General features: G+C 42.4%; 2 protein-coding genes across 2 annotated transcripts in view; both read left to right on the plus strand.

Annotated features, from left to right (window-relative positions):
* Positions 1-7,112: 7,112 nt before the first annotated feature.
* On the plus strand, positions 7,113-13,597 carry LOC306913249 (extracellular calcium-sensing receptor-like; the record flags this gene model as incomplete). The annotated part of the gene is made up of 5 exons (XM_079489839.1): positions 7,113-7,121; positions 7,371-7,457; positions 9,015-9,284; positions 9,739-9,829; positions 12,702-13,597. 5 exons carry the CDS (start codon positions 7,113-7,115, stop codon positions 13,595-13,597), a joined length of 1,353 nt encoding a protein of 450 aa, XP_079345965.1.
* Positions 13,598-17,327: 3,730 nt separating this feature from the next.
* Positions 17,328-20,000, plus strand: part of LOC306913140 (receptor-type tyrosine-protein phosphatase mu-like) — a 144,433-nt gene continuing 141,760 nt past the window's right edge. The window contains exon 1 of the mRNA XM_079489696.1: positions 17,328-17,544. Within this exon, the coding sequence (XP_079345822.1) occupies positions 17,472-17,544 (73 nt within the window). The 5' untranslated portion in view covers positions 17,328-17,471. The remainder of the gene's footprint in view (positions 17,545-20,000) is intronic.

Genomic DNA, 20,000 nt, shown 5'->3' on the forward strand with positions numbered 1-20,000 from the left:
GCTTGAGGCGTGTTGGTAGATTCCCTTTGTTGCATCATTATATACTTAGTACACGGCATCTGTACCATTAAGATATGATGACTATCTGTGACTTGCCCAGGACCCTCATTGCAGCTCGAGTTGCCCGGGGGTGGGCAAAACAGTCTATTTTAGTTTATTTTCTTGATTTTTACACCTTTTTCTCCCCAATTTCATCTTCATGCCAATTGATTGTTAGGGTTAGACTCGATTCTTTCACTGGACCTGGAAATTAATTCCGCTATTTCATCACCCCTGGCCCTGGGCCAGCCATCATCACTGGGAAACACACCTGCCTTTGCTTGCCCAGCTCACGTTTAATTTGTACCCACCATGGGTATAGTCTCGCGTAATCTGGGGACAGAAGAGACAACCCTCCCTGTGATTAGGATCAATGTGTGCCTTGTATCTGTTCGTAGCTATCGCCCCATGTACTATCCTCCACTGGAGGTCAGCCGACCGTTTGTCAACTGGTAGCTTGTACAGGCACCGCCAACAGCCTTTCGGGGAGGAGCCTGGGCCAAAAAACTCAGTCCACCTCGATGCTTTTATGGCGTGCAAAGACTGACAGTGCCTCACCTTGACGCACAGGATATACATTGCCTTCTTCTCCAAGTCCACGCCGAGGACAGTGTCTGGACCTGCAGCAAGCTGTTGTAAAACAGTGGCTCCTCGAACAGCCACATGCCAGCTGTGGCATCAGGGTCTCTGGCAACGTTGAGGAGTCTCCAGGCTTCCGCAACGGTCATGTAGAATGGTGACAGCCCCGTCAGATCGGCCTCCTCCATCTTTAAAAGGAACAGCTGCTTGCCGTAGTTCAGACGACCTGCCTTGCACATTATGAGCTTGGCTGTGTCCAGCCACCGCACTCCAGTGTCATAGAGCAGTCTCTGCGCTGTCCTTAGTCTGAAGGCCGCTACTCGAGACGTTATGTCCATTAGACCCTGTCCTCCTTCTTCCACAGGCAGGTATAAAGCAGGCGCTCGAATCCAGTGCTGCCCCGACCAGAAGAAATCCACCAAGGCTCGCTGGATGTCCTCAATCAGCCCTCTTGGTGGAGGCAAAACACAGAGTCTATGCCATAGCATCGAGGCGACCAAGTTATTGGTTACCAGAACTCGACCCCTATACGACAGCTGACGTAGCAACCATTTCCAGGAAGACAACCTGGCACACACTTTCTCCATCACACCCTCCCAATTCTGCTTCTGATATTCCTCTGTTCCCAGAAAAACACCCAGCACCTTCATCCCTCTCTTACTCCACTGTAATCCTGCCGGTAAACTTGGTGCTGTCCCCCCTCCCCACTGTCCCACCTGCAGGGCCTCACTTTTCTCCCAGTTCACTGCTGCAGAGGAGGCCTTCTCATATAGCTCTAGACTCTCCTGCAGGGCTACCACATCTCTCTGGTCCCTGACAAAAACATTCAGGTCATCTGCGTAGGCCGAGACAATCAGGGGTGGGTATTGTGTGCCTGGCAATGGGCATCCGCTGAGCCGGCTTCTCAGCCTGCACAGCAGGGGCTCAATGACCAGGCTGTACAGCTGACGAGAGATAGGGCAGCCCTGCCTTATGCCCCTCGCCACTTGGATTGGCCTGCTCAGCCCTTCCCCCCACTTTTACCAGACATTCTGCCCCACTGTATAACAGTCCAACCCAAGACATAAACCCATTCCCAAACCCAAAAGCTCTCAGTGTAGAAAACAATCACACCCGTGTGAACTGAGTGGTGTAAGGTCTTATATAGACTGATCAGCTGTGGTCTGACGTAATGAAATCACACCCGTGTGAACTGGGTGACCATAGCAACCATGCTCATTTTTGAGTGGTGTAAACCACTCCTACAACTGGCTTTGTTAGTTTACGTGTCTGTCTGTTTGTCTGTTCATACCAAAAAAAAGTAGAAGACTGCTACTTCTCGTCGTTTTTGTATACATATATATGTATTACAGTAGCCGAGTGGTTACAGACTTTGCTTTGTTAACATGAGTACCTGTGTTCGATTCCCACCAAATCCAAAGAGTGTTTTTTTGCTTCCCGCCAATTGTCCTTTTACCAACCAAACAACAAACAATACTCTTTTCACATCTAGTCGATTATGTAATCAGCATTTGATCCACAAACCACCATTTGATGGCATTTAGCCTCTCAGACCCATTTGAGCCACTGACTGACTGGCTCAAATGCTGAATAAATAATCGACTAGAGTGAAAAGAGTATTGTTTGTTGTTTGGTTGGTAAAAGGACAAACATTGTTTGAAATTCACTGGATCAAACAAACATTCTTTGGAATTGGCGGGAAGCAATCCCAGGTCCTCATGTAAACACACGGCCGAGACTAACAAATCGGCTCCAGTAACATAAATAAACAAATTCGGCAAAATTACACACAAATGATTCTACATTCTCTAATTGTGATGTTACTTATGTTATTTATACTACTCTCCAGTAAAACTGTTTTCCTATAGTCGAATGGTTAGAGTCCGTGCCTTGCAAAGACAGTGCCCGAGTTCTTGCCCCCTTCGAGGCATAAGTCTTTTTCCTTTTTACCAACCAAACAAACAAACATCATACCCATTTGAGCCACTTACCACCATTGTGAGAGTCAAATGGGTGGTCCGTGGCTCAAATGCTGAATAAAATGGACCTTTTGACCAGATGTGAAATGTATTTCGTTTGTTTGGTTGGTAAAAAGGAAAAAGACTAATGCCTCGACCAGGACTAGAACTAGGGCCAGCGTGTTTACAAAGCGGCGACTCTAACCACTCCACTACAGGGATACCGTTGTACATTGTTGTAGATACCTAGTATATATAAATAACATAACAAGTAACAACAAAAACAGCGTTAAGTATTAAAGTAACATTAATTATTTACCTGCAGACGACGAGCACGATGGGTGACGTGGCACTTTCAAGAAACTGTGATCAGACCCGCATCACTGCGTCTGCGTCGTATTTGAGGGGGGCGTCACTTCCTTCCGGTGTGAGGCTCCGCCCACGAGTTTTCCCCGCGAGTTTGAGTTTTTCCCGCGAGTTTGTTGTAGTCATTTGTAGTCCTACTACGTTACATCCGGGTACTAGTAGGCACCAGATCCCGTCCGCTTCTCATTGTAAATACTAGCAACGCGTGAATCTTTTTACAATGACGTTATTTTTCAGAAAGGAAGCCATTGATGGTTAAAATGGGCCTTAATGCTTCCAACCCGAGTAGAATTATTAATGTAACTGTACTAGTGTCTATGACAAAGAAAATATATGATGTGGAAGCTTCCTTGAGTAAGACCCGGAAGTGGCTCTGGAAGAGCGGGTTACGTCACGGCTTAAATAGTCAATACAGAAAGTGATCACCATCCTGACAGTGTCATCAGTGGTCTAGCGGTCTAGACACCCGATTTTGAATCCGAACTTTATAACTTCATGGGTTCAAACCAAGGGGCCAGTGAGGCTATTCAACGTTGAAGCTCTCCTCCCTAGTGGTAGGAGGAGGGACTACAGGCGGACCCGTGGATTCTTGACCGGGAAACCCCGTGCAGCTGGGCTTTAACATTGAGCGCTCGGTTGCACTACCGCATTTGACCACCAAAATTTGGTGGTCAAATGCGGAAGTAGACGTTCTGAGACGGTACTTCCGGCAGTCTTCTGGGTGCTTCAAAACGCCACTGAGCAACTTCCACTGACATGAATAGCTGGGGGGGGCGGAGCTTCGCGCCAGTTCAGTCTCTATCCTTTTATATACTCTATGGTTCAAACCCCTCTGATGTTTTTCCAACAAACACGGATTACTTGTTTTTGTGAGGTTACGGTTAGGGCTAGTTTGACATGAATTAGTCCACGGTCCACGGACCCCCATTTAATGGCATTTCTATCTCTGGGACCCCCAATTTATATTGTAAAATCAAGGTTAATTTAACTCTGAGGGTGTACAAATGGAACATTCTGGCGGATTCTTTAGCTCAACGGCCCTAGTGCTGATGAACCACTACGAAGGTAATGACATTTCTCAACGCGCTGTTCTGAATTTCACTGCCAACTGACTTTTGTGTTTTTTCCTCTGCTGTTCTTCTTCATCGCCTTTTAGTTCCTTTATTATCACAGCGAACAATCAAACCAAGCCAATGACTATAGCTGACTATATATATATCTCGCGTTTTTTGGCGTTTTATATTTTTTTGGACGACATTAAGACCTGGATTTATATTCATGCCCCAGTGTTTACTCCACATACATTCAATTAAGACCCGAGCAGCAGCAGCACTGACAGGTACAATATATTTTCTTCACCACAGAAACGCCACTAAAGACACCGTGTAACATAAGTTTCTATAAATTGGCTGATTTTATTTATTTATTTATATTTTGCACGTCATAGATCACTTTCTGACATTCCAAAGGAAACGTTTTAATGCTTTGCTGTCTTGGTGATTTGGTGAATATAGTGGATTCGTTTTTAGAAATCAGGGATTTGTAAATACTGTAGGACTATACTGTGGGCTGACAATTGCTCGTAGATTGGCTAGTTTCAAATAGCCAATGTGTCGCATTGCCAGACTATCAGAGATGTCCTCCTACCGGTACGTCTGGACACTTCTGAATGCAAGGTGCAAGAACACCAGAGAGAATACAAAGCTACACCCACTGTTTTTGAAACCAGTCATAAACCACCTCAATGTGAAGGACCACCCTAAAACCTTTTGATTGGTTCTGCAATGCAGTTTTATTTGTTTTTAAACTCTCTAATTGTTTCCACCCAGTTTTAGCAATGCAAGCTGAGAGGTTGCGTCATTCCCTTTAGAGACTCACTGGTAATTTGATTTCCCAGGTGCTGGAGCCCACAAACAACCTGTTTTTCTTGGGCAAGGATTGGTAAGTATAAGTCTGGCTTCAGGCCAAATGTTCTCTAAGCCATCAAATGGCTAATCTAGGCCCTATAAATTGTAACATCCAATAACTATAGCTAAAAGTTAATATATAACAATTGATAGAAATGTGGAATTAAATGTACAGTACACAGAAATGCTTATGTAGCCTACTCCTTTTTGTCCAGGCCTATATCCTTGAATGTGTCACTTTAGAAGATATTTAGTTCATCAAAAAGTTTCAAAATATCATTTTATCGGGAGTCATACTCATAATAGAGCTCTTTCATGACTAAAGGTCTCTTAGAAAGGAGAAAAACCATGTATAATTTAAGGCACTAGACCTGTCCAATCCTATCCAATCCACTTTATTTATAAAGCACATTTTACAACTCAAGGTTAACAAAGTGTACAGAAAACTAAAACTAAATACACTGTAGCTAAAACACAGAAAACAACAGCAAGAACACACAGTAAAAACAATACAAAAAAGGAGATACAAAACATGGACCATATAAACTCAACCGGGGTTACATGCCACGGTATTAAGGTGCGAAAGTCTCTGTTTTGAAAGACTCTGGCCCAGAACTTTCTCACCATAACAAACAAAAAGGCTGATCAGTCTACCTGATCACTCGAGTCTGCATGACATAAATGTCCAAAGCCCTCACTGGGCACAAGTCACTGCGGGCACCACTGATGTGTATTCTGTTAATTTGCATTAAATCACTCAATGTTGGGTTTTGACTTTTGAACTCTGCCAACTCTGCCTGCCGTGCCTTGCTGTCCTGTGCACTTGGGTCTTCACCACACCACCAGATCGTGACACATCCAACAATGACTGCAGAAACTACAGCACACAACTACAGCGTCATGGACAGAACAGGTCTCTGATGGCATCATGACTGAAGCGCAACTCAGTAAACACACGCCATCTTTGCTGATAAGCTGTGTCAGTCGCAGGGGCCCTGGAACTCTTTCGTGCAACGTATGCACGATACCGTCCATGAGCCCCAAATCTGACCGCCTATGCCTCTCGGGGGCCAGACCCGACGTAGGTTCGGAAGCCACAGGGTCCATTGTGAGTTTGATACACATGAAGAAATAATAATGTAAAAAAAATAGTAAAAAAAAATAATGTGTAAAAGCATAACATTAGTAAAAAAATAAAAAAAAACGAAACAAGGAACGGACCAAACACAAGGCAAGTGTGCATATTTTATATCAATAACAAAAAGGTTCCTAAAGTAGTGCCGTACCTTCCCAAAAAGCAATTAATCTCTCGCACGCACGCACGCACGCACGCACGCACGCACGCACGCACGCACGCACGCACGCACGCACGCTCACACACACACACACACACACACACACACACACACACGCACAAACGCTATTTTGATATGAAAGTATTGTTCATGTACAGTATGTTAAGCCCTGCCCAGATGAGCAAGATTACGCAATGCCATAAGGGAGTACAGGGGAGTACAGGGGATTTTATACATTGTGTATAAAATGTAGTATTAACTTGATAATGGATTTAGAAAGGGAGGGGGCGTTAGACAGAGGACAACAGTCATGAGGGCTTCAGACATTCACCTGCTCTCATACTTGTACTTGATATTGTTCTCTTCGTTCTCTCCTCTGTCTTCCTCTCCTAACTCTTCTTGTAAGTTACAGGCACAGCCTAATGCCAACAGATTTTACCAGGCCGGGGACTTGGTTCTCGGTGCCATGTTATATTTTCACGACTCCCCTGTCTACCCTAATCTGTCTTTCATCTCCAAGCCACAGGGGCCCTCTTGCACTGGGTAAGTATCACAGATACAGTAGCAAGTAAGAGAGCAGGGAACAGCTTTGATAAATTATTATGTATACTATCATGTTTATAGTATATTTCTCCAAATTTAAGATACATGCAAGGTTACAGTGGAATTGTGTGTGTAGTTTTTCCAGTTGGTGGTTCAGACTGGGCCAAACCATGGCTTTTGCCGTTAATGAGATCAACACAAACCCCAGCCTACTACCCGATGTGACTCTGGGATATAGTATCTATGATGCCTGTAGTAGTGCGATGGGAGTTGCATTCCGTACAGCGTTGTCATTGGTCAGTGGGAGAGAAGAGCAGTTTCAGTTGGATGAGAGCTGTGTTGGGTCTCCTCCAGTACTTGGAATTGTGGGTGATGCTTTCTCAAGAAATTCTATTGCCATCTCTAGTATACTAGGTCTGTACAGAATGCCCATGGTAAGTTCACAACTTGAAATCCCCCTTTACCATTACCATTATTGTATTATGTGCCTATTTGTTATTTTATAATATGAATTTACTGCTGTCATTCAAATGTCTCTGTAATCCACAACGTCTGAGTGTTACTTCCCTCACCAGTGGTTTCACTGGTGAGTCCATTCAAATGCTTTTGGGAGAGAGAGGAGGGGGATTATCCCACATGAGTTCTTGTTATATTCTCATGTGCATGTTTTGTACCTTTTGCAGGTCAGTTATGGTGCCAGCTGCTCCTGTCTGAGTGACCGAAACCAGTTTCCCTCCTTCTTTAGAACAATCCCCAGCGATACCTTCCAGGTGAACTGCTACAGATAAAACTGTTGGTATCAAGTTCAGGTTTCACACACTTTACAAATACCTCTCTCTAGTGAGTGTAATCAATATTGCATATTGCCTCTCATTTACTTGTATTGCCTAGAGCTGAAGGTCTAAGTGTCAAAAGAGAAAGATTCAACCTTTTCCTTTGTGAAATCTGTGTAGGAATAGGAAATTCACTCATTTACCACTGTATATGTGAATCCTCTAGCCCAGGGGTGTCCAAACCTTTTTTCAAAGGGGGCTATATTAGAACATATTAAAACACCCAAGGGCCAAATACATCTCCTCGACTGACATAATGATTCAAGTTTCTTTATTAGGAAAAGACCCCTTGAGAGGGGCTCCCAACACAGATACATGTCACAATCATTATTGTACATGTAAACAGTACAACAAAACAAATTACATACACCTAACATGGACAGGACAAAACACTAAACATTGCAAACCTTGAAAACCTTACAACCTCATTACGGCATTGAATCCAATAATATACTGTAACACATTATGAAAATACTATGTCCTATACAGTGAGTGCAAAAAATAAAATAAAATAAAATAATGATAATAGTAATACAAAATAAAATAATGAAATAAAGGAATAAACATGGTGATATAATGGCATATTTACCGAAAGCAAGAACATAAAACTTTGTAAGAAGACAGTGCACTTTTGAAAACTGGGAATGTTGAGATGGATCTAATGTTATTTGGTAAAGTATTTCAGTCTGTAGGGGCTTTAAAGGAAAAGGCATTTTTACCAAATTCAATACTAACCAAAGGAACAGTAAAGTAAACCTGAGTGGAGTGTCTGGTACGTTGTGTTGAAGGAATAGAAGTTAAATAACGTTTGAGGTAAATAGGATAATTGAAATAAATACATTTAAAAACCAGTTGAAGCCAGTGCATGTGTCTTCTTAGACATAAGTGTCCATTGAAGTCTGTCATATGCAATGGTGTGTGAGAAAAGGACAGCCAAGAACAAATCGACATAGTCAGGCATTTTGATAAACCACATCACAATAGTCAAATAGTGGAAGTACTAATTGCAAAGCCAATTTCTTACGTACACTGAGTGAAAAGCAGTTAAAGTGACATAATGTGCCTTCGGAGTATAACATAAGTCACAAGGATTTTATGTAACTATCAATATTTAATATCAATGGTATTTTGTCATTGTTAGATGTGCTGTGAACAAAACACAAAAATAACTCAGCCTTATTTCACATTACCAAATGTAGCCAGGCGTGCACGGTAAAACATGAAATAAAATATAGCCTTTCTTTGACCCCTTCAGAATGAGACAAGGAACAATTAAGAATCCTGACAAATGATACTCTGAGAAATGCCCAGGTTAATTAAAAAACTTCAATGTAAAAATGTTGGGGAAATACAATTCAGGTTTGAAGCCGAGGGACATATAAAATCTATCCCCGGGCCGCATTTGGCCCGCAGGCCGCACTTTGATCAACCCTGCGAGTCTAGCCTGAGGAACTCAGGCTAGACTCATTGTTCACTCATTGTTCACCCAATCAGGTGCGAGCAATGCTCCAGATTATAAAGCGGTTTGGGTGGACCTGGGTTGGATTGGTGATTAGTGATGACGTCTACGGACACAGCGCTGCCAGAGCCTTCCAGTCTGAGCTGGAGCGGTCTGGGTTTGCTTGTCTGGCGTACATGGAGGTTGTGTCAAAGGGCCATGAGCCAGCTAAGCTTCAGAGGAGTGTCACTGTGATGAAGTCATCCACAGCCGTCGTGGTCATGGCATTTGCACACACTAGTGATATGGATAAACTCATGGAGGAGGTTGGTGTTAATTATGATCGATGTGTGATTGATTTGATTGCATCGCAGAAATTGTTTCTTTTTATTTGATTTTATTATTTTGCTGTTGCTTTTTATTTGGTCTATGACGTATACTTCTCTCTGCCCAATGTAACCAAACAAATCACACCATTCACAAATCTTACTGCTATAGAATTGCTATGAAGGTTTTAGTTTAAGTTTACGATGGTCAAATGGGTGGGTCTTGTGCATTTTGAAAGAATGTTTATATTACTGAGCAGCAGTGATCATTCAATCAATCCCAAAAAAATGCAATGTCACTTTTTTTACATTTTTATTGTCATTAAGATCTTAGTGTTTTGCTTTTTATTTCGGGGCCCACTTGCAATACTTTCACGGCCCTTGCCCACATATTATTAGGAACCAATTTTGGAGACTGAACAAATGTAATTATTTATTTTGTTCAACACAACAGGTGGTAAAGCAGAATGTGACAGGTCTTCAATGGATAGCCAATGAGGCCTGGGCAACTTGGATGCCGTACCACTTCATGCCGTTCCTGACAGGTACCCTGGTCATTGCAATCCGCCGTGGAGACATACCAGGTCTCAAGGACTTCTTTTTAGAAATACACCCTGACACTGATCCTGACAACAGACATGAAAACAACATAGTGAGTCTTTTGTTTAATTTAGTATTTAAAGATGGAGTGCCCTGATTTTTGTACTTTTTCTGTTTTGTTTTTTGTATGTGTCTATGAGTTAACAACATTACTCTAATAGACCCCCAGGTGTGGTAAGAATATTGAAATATGTCTTCCCTGTGTATTTTCTCTGTAGTTTCTTCCTGAAAGCTGAAAGATTTTGACTCAAAATGCCCAATCGAAATACACCAGATATTGTGACATCACAATATCACCCCCTCCCTCCCCCCCAACCCCTCCCCCTTTATCATACAACAACAGTGTGCGGCTTCAGTTCAGCATACTTCATGAGCTGGTGGGTGTGGCTGGTGGGTGTGTGTGTGAGGGGGGGGGGGGGGGGGCATGGCACTCCATCTTTAAGTTGCAATTTAATAAATTATGTCTGTTTTAAAATAATTCAGTATTTGATTAATGGATATAAAAAGTAGTTTATTCTTCATTGTGTTTCTTCAGATAAGGCTGTTTTGGGAGCACACATTTCAGTGTAAGTTTGCACCCCTTCCGTCAGAGTGGGTGGATGCTGGTGGAAGGGTGTGTACTGGACAAGAGGACCTAGCAACAGCAGACACGATACTGCTGGATGTGTCTAACCTCAGGATAGAGTACGCTTTGTACAAGGCTGTGTATGCTCTGGCCCATGCCCTTCACGACATTTTGCAGTGTGTACCAGGATATGGGCCTTTCACTGGGCACAGCTGTGCCATTTTGCAGACAATACAACCATGGCAGGTGAAATATAATTTTCCCGGACGTTTTTTATTTATTTATATATATTCTATAGCCTAATAAATTATTTATTATGACGAGGTATAGGGACACCTTTTCATGCTGAGAAAAAAAAACTACAGTACAGAGAATACAGAATACAGAGCTACTTATCACTTATTTTATCACTTACAGTAACGGCACCTTTAATGCCACACATCCACATCCACACTGACACGAACGCACGCACGCACGCACGCACACACACACACACACACACACACACACACACACACACACACACACACACACACACACACACACACACACAGTGTCATTGCTATTATCATCGCTATAGTGTTCAGTCAGGGTCTACCTGTCTCTCCATCTCTGAAAAACAGAAAATACATTTTTAGGTAGGTGACAACAACATTTCTACTAATCAGGGAAGAGTAGGTTTATCAACTTAAAATGTCCTGACCTGGGAATGCATTTTCTGTGTAATAATGAGCTGGAGCTGAACAAGCACTCTATAGCAATGAACTAATATTAACACTTCATTTAACCAAAGAAAATAATGTAAGTCTCCTCATACTTTTGCTCATCGCCTTTGCTAGCTTGTTTATTACCTGGAAAAGATCAACTTCACCACATCATTTGGTGATCATGTATAATTTGATGAGAACGGTGATGTTTCACCAATCTATGATGTCATGAACTGGGTGTGGCTCCCTGATGGAAGTGTAAAGCTTCACAATATAGGTGTGGTCAAGGAGTCAGCCTCCACAGGTGAAGAAGTCATCCTTGATGAAGACAGAATCTTCTGGAACTTTGAATCTACAAAGGTCTTTTAAGCTTTGAAAATTAACCCATATGTCCCACATGATGTCGAGCTCATGATGTGAATGTAATTGACTTCAGACTGAAATGTATGATTGTTACTTTCCTCTGTAGCCACCTCGGTCAGCGTGCAGTGAGAGCTGCTCCCCTGGAACCCGTGCGGCCAGAAGGAAAGGAGAACCTGTCTGCTGCTTTGACTGCATTGCTTGTTCTGAGGGAGAGATCAGCAATCAGACAGGTTGGTTTAATGTCTTACTGTACTGTACCACATGCTCTTTACATTTCTGACTAATACTAATTGCCGGCTCCAGGTGTGATGAATCTGCCAGCTGGAATTGCTGGATAGAAAAAATGACATAGATCAGGGGTGGGCAACATTGACGATGGAGAGATAGCCTCACTCCAGAGGGCCACATTACATATTTCTGGTTAGGGTCATGAGACGGTTTTGAGCTTGTAGATCAGCTATTTTTGCTATATTTGAATTGAAATCCTGAAAAGCAACCTTTTTATTTAATTTCAAATGCATTTAGTTATTAGTTATGTTAACTTTATGAACTAAATACAGATAGGCCTATACATTGGACATAAATCAAGACAATAATATTTTAATACTACTCGTTAAGCTACTAATTTAGACTGTAGTTAAAGCGGGTCATGTTTGCATGCTTGGAATTGTAACAGTTGAAATCAATAATATATCAGTATTCTGATATTAACCTGCAGGCCTGCATTAAGTGACGGTGGGGGCTGCATGTGCCCCCCGGGCCGCCAGTTGCCCATGTATGACATAGATGTCCGTAATGTACCTTCTTTTACAGCAGGACATGTTTATGCCACCTTCTAGAAAAGGGATAGTACAGGTACATACATGTAAGACTAAGAGTAAAACTTATTATTGTTTGGCTTCCTTCAGACAATGCAGCAGCATAGATAACATGACATTCAAAACAACAAAAACACAGCAAGCACAGCAAACAAAGGGATAGAATAAAGAGTGCATGAAAGAGCAATCATGTGCATGTTTTCCCTGTAGTATAGCAATGTTACCGGTAGATAAACCTTTTGTGAACAGCTTCACAGTAGGTTATGTTCCATACAACAAATATATCTTATCATATCTTTAGGATTATTGTTATCTTTGGGATGATCCTTATTTCTTATGTCCCTTTTAATGTCATCTTTCTTAGACTCTACAGCGTGCACCAGTTGTCCAGAGGACTTCTGGTCCAGTCCCCAGCGTGACCACTGTGTCCCTAAGAGCATGGAGTTCCTCTCCTTCCATGAGCCCCTGGGTATCTCCTTGACCGCCATCTCATTGCTAGGCACAATTAGCTGTGCCACTGTCCTGGGAATCTTCATCTACCATCGAGACACACCCATGGTACGCGCCAACAACTCAGAACTCAGCTTCCAACTGTTGATGTCACTCAAACTGTGTTTCATGTGCTCACTTCTGTTCATTGGCCGTCCCAGACTCTGGACTTGTCAGCTGAGGCATGCAGCATTTGGGATCAGCTTTGTGCTGTGTGTGTCGTGTATCCTGGTAAAGACTATAGTGGTGCTGGCTGTGTTCAAGCCTGGGGCTACAGACATGAAGTGGTTTGGTACAATGCAGCAGAGAGGAACAGTTCTGGCCCTTACTTCCATCCAGGCAATAATCTGTACAGCATGGCTTCTGTCTACCTCTCCAACTCCTCAGAAAAACACAAAATACCACAGGGATAAGATAGTATATGGGTGTGATGTGGGATCAACAGTTGGTTTTGCAGTGTTATTAGGTTATATTGGTTTACTGGCTCTCCTCACTTTTGTCCTGGCATTCATGGCAAGGAATCTTCCAGACAACTTCAATGAAGCCAAGTTGATCACTTTCAGCATGTTGATCTTCTGTGCTGTGTGGATAGCCTTCATCCCAGCATATATCAGCTCTCATTATGCAGAGGCAGTGGAGGTATTTGCTATTTTAGCATCTAGTTTTGGCCTTTTGGTCGTACTGTTTGGACCAAAGTGTTATATAATCATTTTGAAACCTGAGAGAAACACGAAGAAGTCTATCATGGGCCGTGGTACCACCAAGACATAGAAGCAGAAATTAAATTATAATTAATTTTCTCTGTGTGTATTCAATAACAATATGATATGGATATCTTTGATTTGCTGAAAACCTTGTTCCATTTTGATTAAACTAAAAGCAGATCCAGTCAGAGATGCAAATATCTATTATTTATAATTTAGAGAAGTTTGTAAACACGTTGATTACCCTATTTTCGTCCCTGCCTATATCCCTAAACTTCTTTCCCTTTTTTACTATTTTGAAAAACATTAAATTTTTCAACTAGCCGATCTACATCGACACGTTGTGAGCTTGTAGATCGGCCATTTGAACTGCTTCAAAAATGTTTTTCAAAATAGTAAAAAAAAAATCACACCCGTGTGAACTGAGTGGTGTAAGGTCTTATATAGACTGATCAGCTGTGGTCTGACGTAATGTCTGACGTAATGATATCACACCCGTGTGAACTGGGTGTCCATAGCAACCATGCTCATTTTTTGGTACGAACAGACAGACAGACAGACAGACACGTAAACTAACAAAGCCAGTTGTAGGAGTGGTTTACACCACTCAAAAAAAAGGAAAATAAGTTTAGGGATAAGGGGCAAGGCAGTGACGAAGATAGGGCCCTATAGTGTGGTGATGTTAGTCCTAGAGGAGGAGAATTTGCACCTCTTCAATTCTCTGTGGGGCAAAGTTCACACTACACAGGTATGCAAGAGGCACATTTCTATAGCTTTAATATCCTATACTAAAATTGGCTAATGGGATGGCGGGCGGGCGGACCAGGCCTTTAGGAATGAATGACTAAACGATGATACAGGAGCTGCCGCTCATTTGTCTCCTCTATACACCCTTATAGCCCATCTACAAACATGCTGGATGCTTTACAGTACCAGCTCTCTCACCACTGCTGCCATACTATGATCCACCTGAGGAGAGCAGTAGAGAACAAGGATTTAAGTGAATGGAGCGCTTTGTTCTCATGCACGCGCACACTCACACACACATTTGCATGCACGTGCACGCACACACGCACGCACGCACGCACGCACGCGCGCACGCACGCGCGCACAGACACACACACAGCTCTGTGAGCTCTAAGCCTTTAAATGGCATTTACTGATGAATGAATGCGACCTGCGATACTGTGTGTGTGTGTGTGTGTGTGTGTGTGTGTGTGTGTGTGTGTGTGTGTGTGTGTGTGTGTGTGCGTGTGTGTGTGTGTGTGTGTGTGTGTTATGCTTGTGAGGCCCAAAAGTCCCCATATTAGAAATGTAATGTAAAGTGCAATTTTCCTTAGTTTCAAATGTTTTTTGTCAGTTAGGAAAAGGTCGTTGGAGTTAGGTGGTTAGGATAAGACATTTGGCGATTAGGTTTTGTGGGCTGGATTTTAAATTATGTCTGATGTAGTTACGGTGTCATTCAACATATAATCCAAAAAGTCAACCTACGAACAAGATTTCTGTGTAGAGAATATCTCCTCTCTGGTCAGTAAGAATACATTGAGGACTCTAGAGGACTCTCATGTACCTCATGGTACCATACTGTACTATAAAGGCTTCAAAAACAAGGCTCCAGAGTCCAGACATCCCAAAACAAACTGGTCAGGCTACTGCTTGGCCTTTCATCTACATGGGATGGCTTGCATGGGTAGAGTACAGCAACTTGCAATGGGCCTGGTCTACAGGGGTGGGCAACTTTGACAATGGAGAGGGCCACTATATTTCCACACTCACTCCAGAGGGCCACAGTGCATACTACTGTCGTAGCAAAAATAGCCGATCTACAAGCTCAAAATGTGTCGCACTGCGACGCGTTTTGAGCTTGTAGATCAGCTATTTATGCTATATATTGAAATCCTGAATAATGTTTTGCTATTTTTTAATTGGAATCCTGAAAAGTAACCTTTTTATTGAATTTCAAATGCATTTAGTTATAGTTATGTTAACTTTATGAACTGTTAATATAACTACATTGGACACAAAAAGACAATAACATTTTAATACTAGTCACTAAGTAATTAAAGCGGGTCATGTTTGCATGTAATTGTAACAGCTGCAATCAATACTATATCAGTGTTCTGATATTAACCTGCGGGCCGCATTAAGTGAAGGTGGGGGCCGCATGTGGCCCCCGGGCCGCCAGTTGCCCACACCCTGGTCTACAAGATACACTACAGCACAAAGACAGCACCCGTGTACCTGAAACTATACTTCACAAAGACACCTGTGTACCTGACTACCTAAAACTATACTTCACAAAGACACCTGTGTACCTGACTATACCTAAAACTATACTTCACAAAGACACCTGTGTACCTGACTACCTAAAACTATACTTCACAAAGACACCTGTGTACCTGACTACCTAAAACTATACTTCACAAAGACACCCGTGTACCTGACTATACCTAAAACTATATTTCACAAAGACACCTTGGTACCTGACTATACCAAAAACTATATTTCACAAAGACACCCGTGTACCTGACTATACCTAAAACTATATTTCACAAAGACACCCTGTGTACCTGACTACCTAAAACTATACTTCAAAAACGTCAATGACGTCCACAGTCAGAATACCAGAGGGAGCTCCACAAATCAAGTTCAACCCAGATTTGTCTCAGACAAGGGATGGAATCCGTTCTACTGCAGTGCTAATGGCACAATAGTTTGTCTGTCATAATCAAGTACAGATGACCCCAATGAAAACAAGTCATATTGCTTTCTTGGGTTTAAATTGCAAACTGTTCATAAAGTATTCAATCAATCAACAAAAAAAGCTGATGTACAAGCTCACATAAGCATCTTGTAGATCAGCTAATAATTTTTTGCGTGGCAAATGGTGAGAAATGGCATTCAATGGCAAGTGATGGCATTCATATTGGCATCCTAAGAATGTGATGTCTTCGCAAGTAGGCTATTATAACTGTGTGTGTGTGTGTGTGTGTGTGTGTGTGTGTGTGTGTGTGTGTGTGTGTGTGTGTGTGTGTGTGTGTGTGTGTGTGTGTGTGTGTGTGTGTCACAGTGTGTGTGTGTGGGGGGTGGGGGGCTGGTCAGTTGTTTGTTGGCTCTGAAACAGTGGGGTCTATTTCTGTCCTGTCTGGCTTTATTGTAACATGACACGCACACGCAGCGGCATACGCACGCGCGCGCACACACACACACACACACACACACACACACACACACACACACACACACACACACACACACACACACACACACACACACACACACACACACACTTGATATGCACAGGATCTTTCTTGCATCAATGGTCTAGGATCTGATCATTATACTGTTGGGAGTTGTGTGTGTGTGTGTGTGTGTGTGTGTGTGTGTGTGTGTGTGTGTGTGTGTGTGTGTGTGTGTGTGTGTGTGTGTGTGTGTGTGTGTGTGTGTGTGTGTGTGGCTGTGCGAGTGTGCGTGTGTGTGTGTGTGCGTGCGTGCTTGGCAGCTTCATAGACACACAGACAGACAGAGTCCTCATTATTATTGTCACATTAACTAACAATATAAAAGGATGTGAACTCCCTCAGGTGATCTATCAGACAAACTGTAAACCATAACCATTTTATGTATTATTATTCAATGATGTCAGTCAGTCAAGTCAGTTATAGTTCCTATTTGGAGAGAGAGAGAGAGAGAGAGAGAGAGAGAGCTCTCTCAGTGTGTGACGTCAGAACATCGGTACCCAGCAGAAGCAGTGTGTCACTCTGAAGTCTGAAGGAGAGGACCGAGAGGATCCCGGGTTCTCCCCTGACCCGTTTTTTACTTGACTTCTGTCCACTTCTGGTCCACTGGAGTTCACTTCAGTTCAGTTTCAGTTCGGTTCGGTTCTTTTGTTGTGTGATTCGGTTGGGTTCGGGTTGGGACTCCCGTCGGTCCGGTATGGCATGGACGGACCCAGAACTTGTGTTGTGTTGGTTTTACTGGCCGTCTGTGCGCGAGGATCTGACATGTTCCACGGTAAGAACTTACTTGTACTCTTAAATACAAATACACTACTGTCTAGTGTTGTATTTGCATAGTAGGCTTACTTTTTATTGGAATTTTGGAGTCACGTTCAAAGGAGGGAAAAAAAGTCAGTATACTATACTTTCTTTCTTCTCCGCGGTCTCTCCGCCCTGTCTTCTCCTTTTCCGTCTTTGTTATTAAACTTTTACCTAATTCTGTGTATCAGGCCCGTAGCATTGTGCAGTGGACCGTGGTATAAGCTACTAAACGCATATGTTTTAAGAAAGAAAATCACGACTTTCTCCGCCCTGTTTTCCGTTATCACTGATACGGTATGCACTCTGGGAAGCGGAATGTTGTAGTAGGGCTGCTTAGTATCATATCAAGTACAGCTGTGTGGATCCAACAATGTAACCAACCGCAGGTCCAAATTTGGTTACATTTGTAGCCTCGGGCTAAATGGACACATTGAGGTATATATTAGAGTGAACTATAGCCTACTGTTGTAGGAAACGAGATGTATAATGTTGTTTGTATGTCTACAAGTGTGGTGTGTACTGTGTGTGTATTAACAATTTGGAGTGTGTTTGGACATTTATGGAATGGTTGTATTAACGTTACGCAGATAACGAGTAGGCTACCGAAACTTCTCCGCTTTAACGAATCAATTAATGAATGAATGAATGAACGAATGAGGTTTTTTATAGGTTTTCTGTTTGTTTGTTCTGGTTGGAATTAATTAGCTTAATTGACGGTATAGGCTACAGTAACATTAATTCATTTACATGAATACAATAACGCACACGGAGCTCCGCGCGCCCCGCCATGTCTGTCTCGCCGCCGCACACCGATAAAGTTGTTCTCGCGCTCCGTTCCTCCGATTCGGATACGTCCAAGTTTCCTACAAGGTACAAAACATGTAAAACATTCCTCCTCCTCCTCCTCGTCTCTCTCTCTCTCTCTCTCTCTGTCTCTGTCTATCACTCTCTCTCTCTCTCCCTATGTCTCTGTCTCTCTCTCTCTCTCTCTCTGTGTGTGTGTGTGTGTGTGTGTGTGTGTGTGTGTGAGTGTGTGTGTGTGTGTGTGTGTGTGTTGCGCGCGGTCTTGCGTGTTTAATCATCCGTGGAAAAGTTTCCCATATGCCTAACCAAATAGACTGTCTGTAGCCTATACAGTAGGCTACACATCATCTTGTGTGTGTGTGTGTGTGTGTGTGTGTGTGTGTGTGTGTGTGTGTGTGCGTGTGTGTGTGTGCGCGCGCGCGTGTGTGTGTGTGTGTGTGTGTGTTACTAATTACTGGGGTATTGATATTACATTATTTAATTAATATTATTAATGATAAATTATGTGAAAATTAAATCATATATAATTCAATATTTCTTTGTAATATGGTATATAGCAGCAAGATACAAGGTACACACATGCACACACACACCATTTTTCCTGTGATTGTCCGTATTGTCCTGTCAGTGGATTATTTAGCGCAAGGCGGGGCATACGCTTTATCACAGAAACAATAGGGGGGGGGGGGGGGGTAAGATTAGGGTTAAAATTAGGTTAAAGCCAGTCCAGGTTAAAAGGGATTAGGTTTAGGTCAGGTTTAGTCTAGGTCAGTGCGGTCCTCAATTTGGGGTCTGTGGATCACCCAGGGATCAAATGATTAGATGATTTTATAATCTTAATCTTATTTGATCTTATCTTGTTGAATATTTTACAAACACTCTTGTACATATAACAGATCACACAAACATTGTGTTGCTTGTATACCTGTTATGAGTGAGTGACAAATATACCCCTCTTTTGATTCATAACTGCTTAAGACCTGAGGACGATTCTTCTAGTCATTGTGTTAAAGCCAAGGACATGTGTGTTCAGCTTTTAGTCTTCTATAAAATCCTGACAGATTTCTGAAAAGACAATGTTTCTATGTCAGTCGTTCTCAAACATTTTCATGTCACGGACCCCAGGAATTATATGTAATTGGCCACCGACCCCCCATCTGAAAATATGTTGTTCCAGCGGACCCCCCAGAAGCAAAGACTTGAGCTCTGAAAGAATATATTCAAAGATTTACACCACATTTTAACGATTAAAAAAAAAATAGGAGTGATCTACAAGCTCATAGCGCGGCACTCGGTGCCACGCTATGAGCTTGTAGATCTGCTATTTTTCAATAGCTAAAATATAACATGATGCTTAAAACACCAAAAGGGGTTCCCGCCCAGAATAGCAGCTGTCTGGGCATGACATCTCCAGTGTTAACTGTACATGTTATGTACATTGTAAATGCCATAGCATTCAAAACCATACAATGCTCTGGAAATTGGAATCCTTTCTACTGTTAAACGCTGGAACATATTTCCGTTTGGCCTTTAGGCTTTGCCGCTTTGTAAACAAAAATTGCACAGGAGGGCAGATATGGGAAATAACTCAATTGTAGGCCTATACTTTCAGAAATGTTCATAAAT

Source organism: Electrona antarctica (genome assembly GCF_951216825.1).
Source record: "Electrona antarctica genome assembly, chromosome: 20".
Classification (NCBI taxonomy): domain Eukaryota; kingdom Metazoa; phylum Chordata; class Actinopteri; order Myctophiformes; family Myctophidae; genus Electrona; species Electrona antarctica.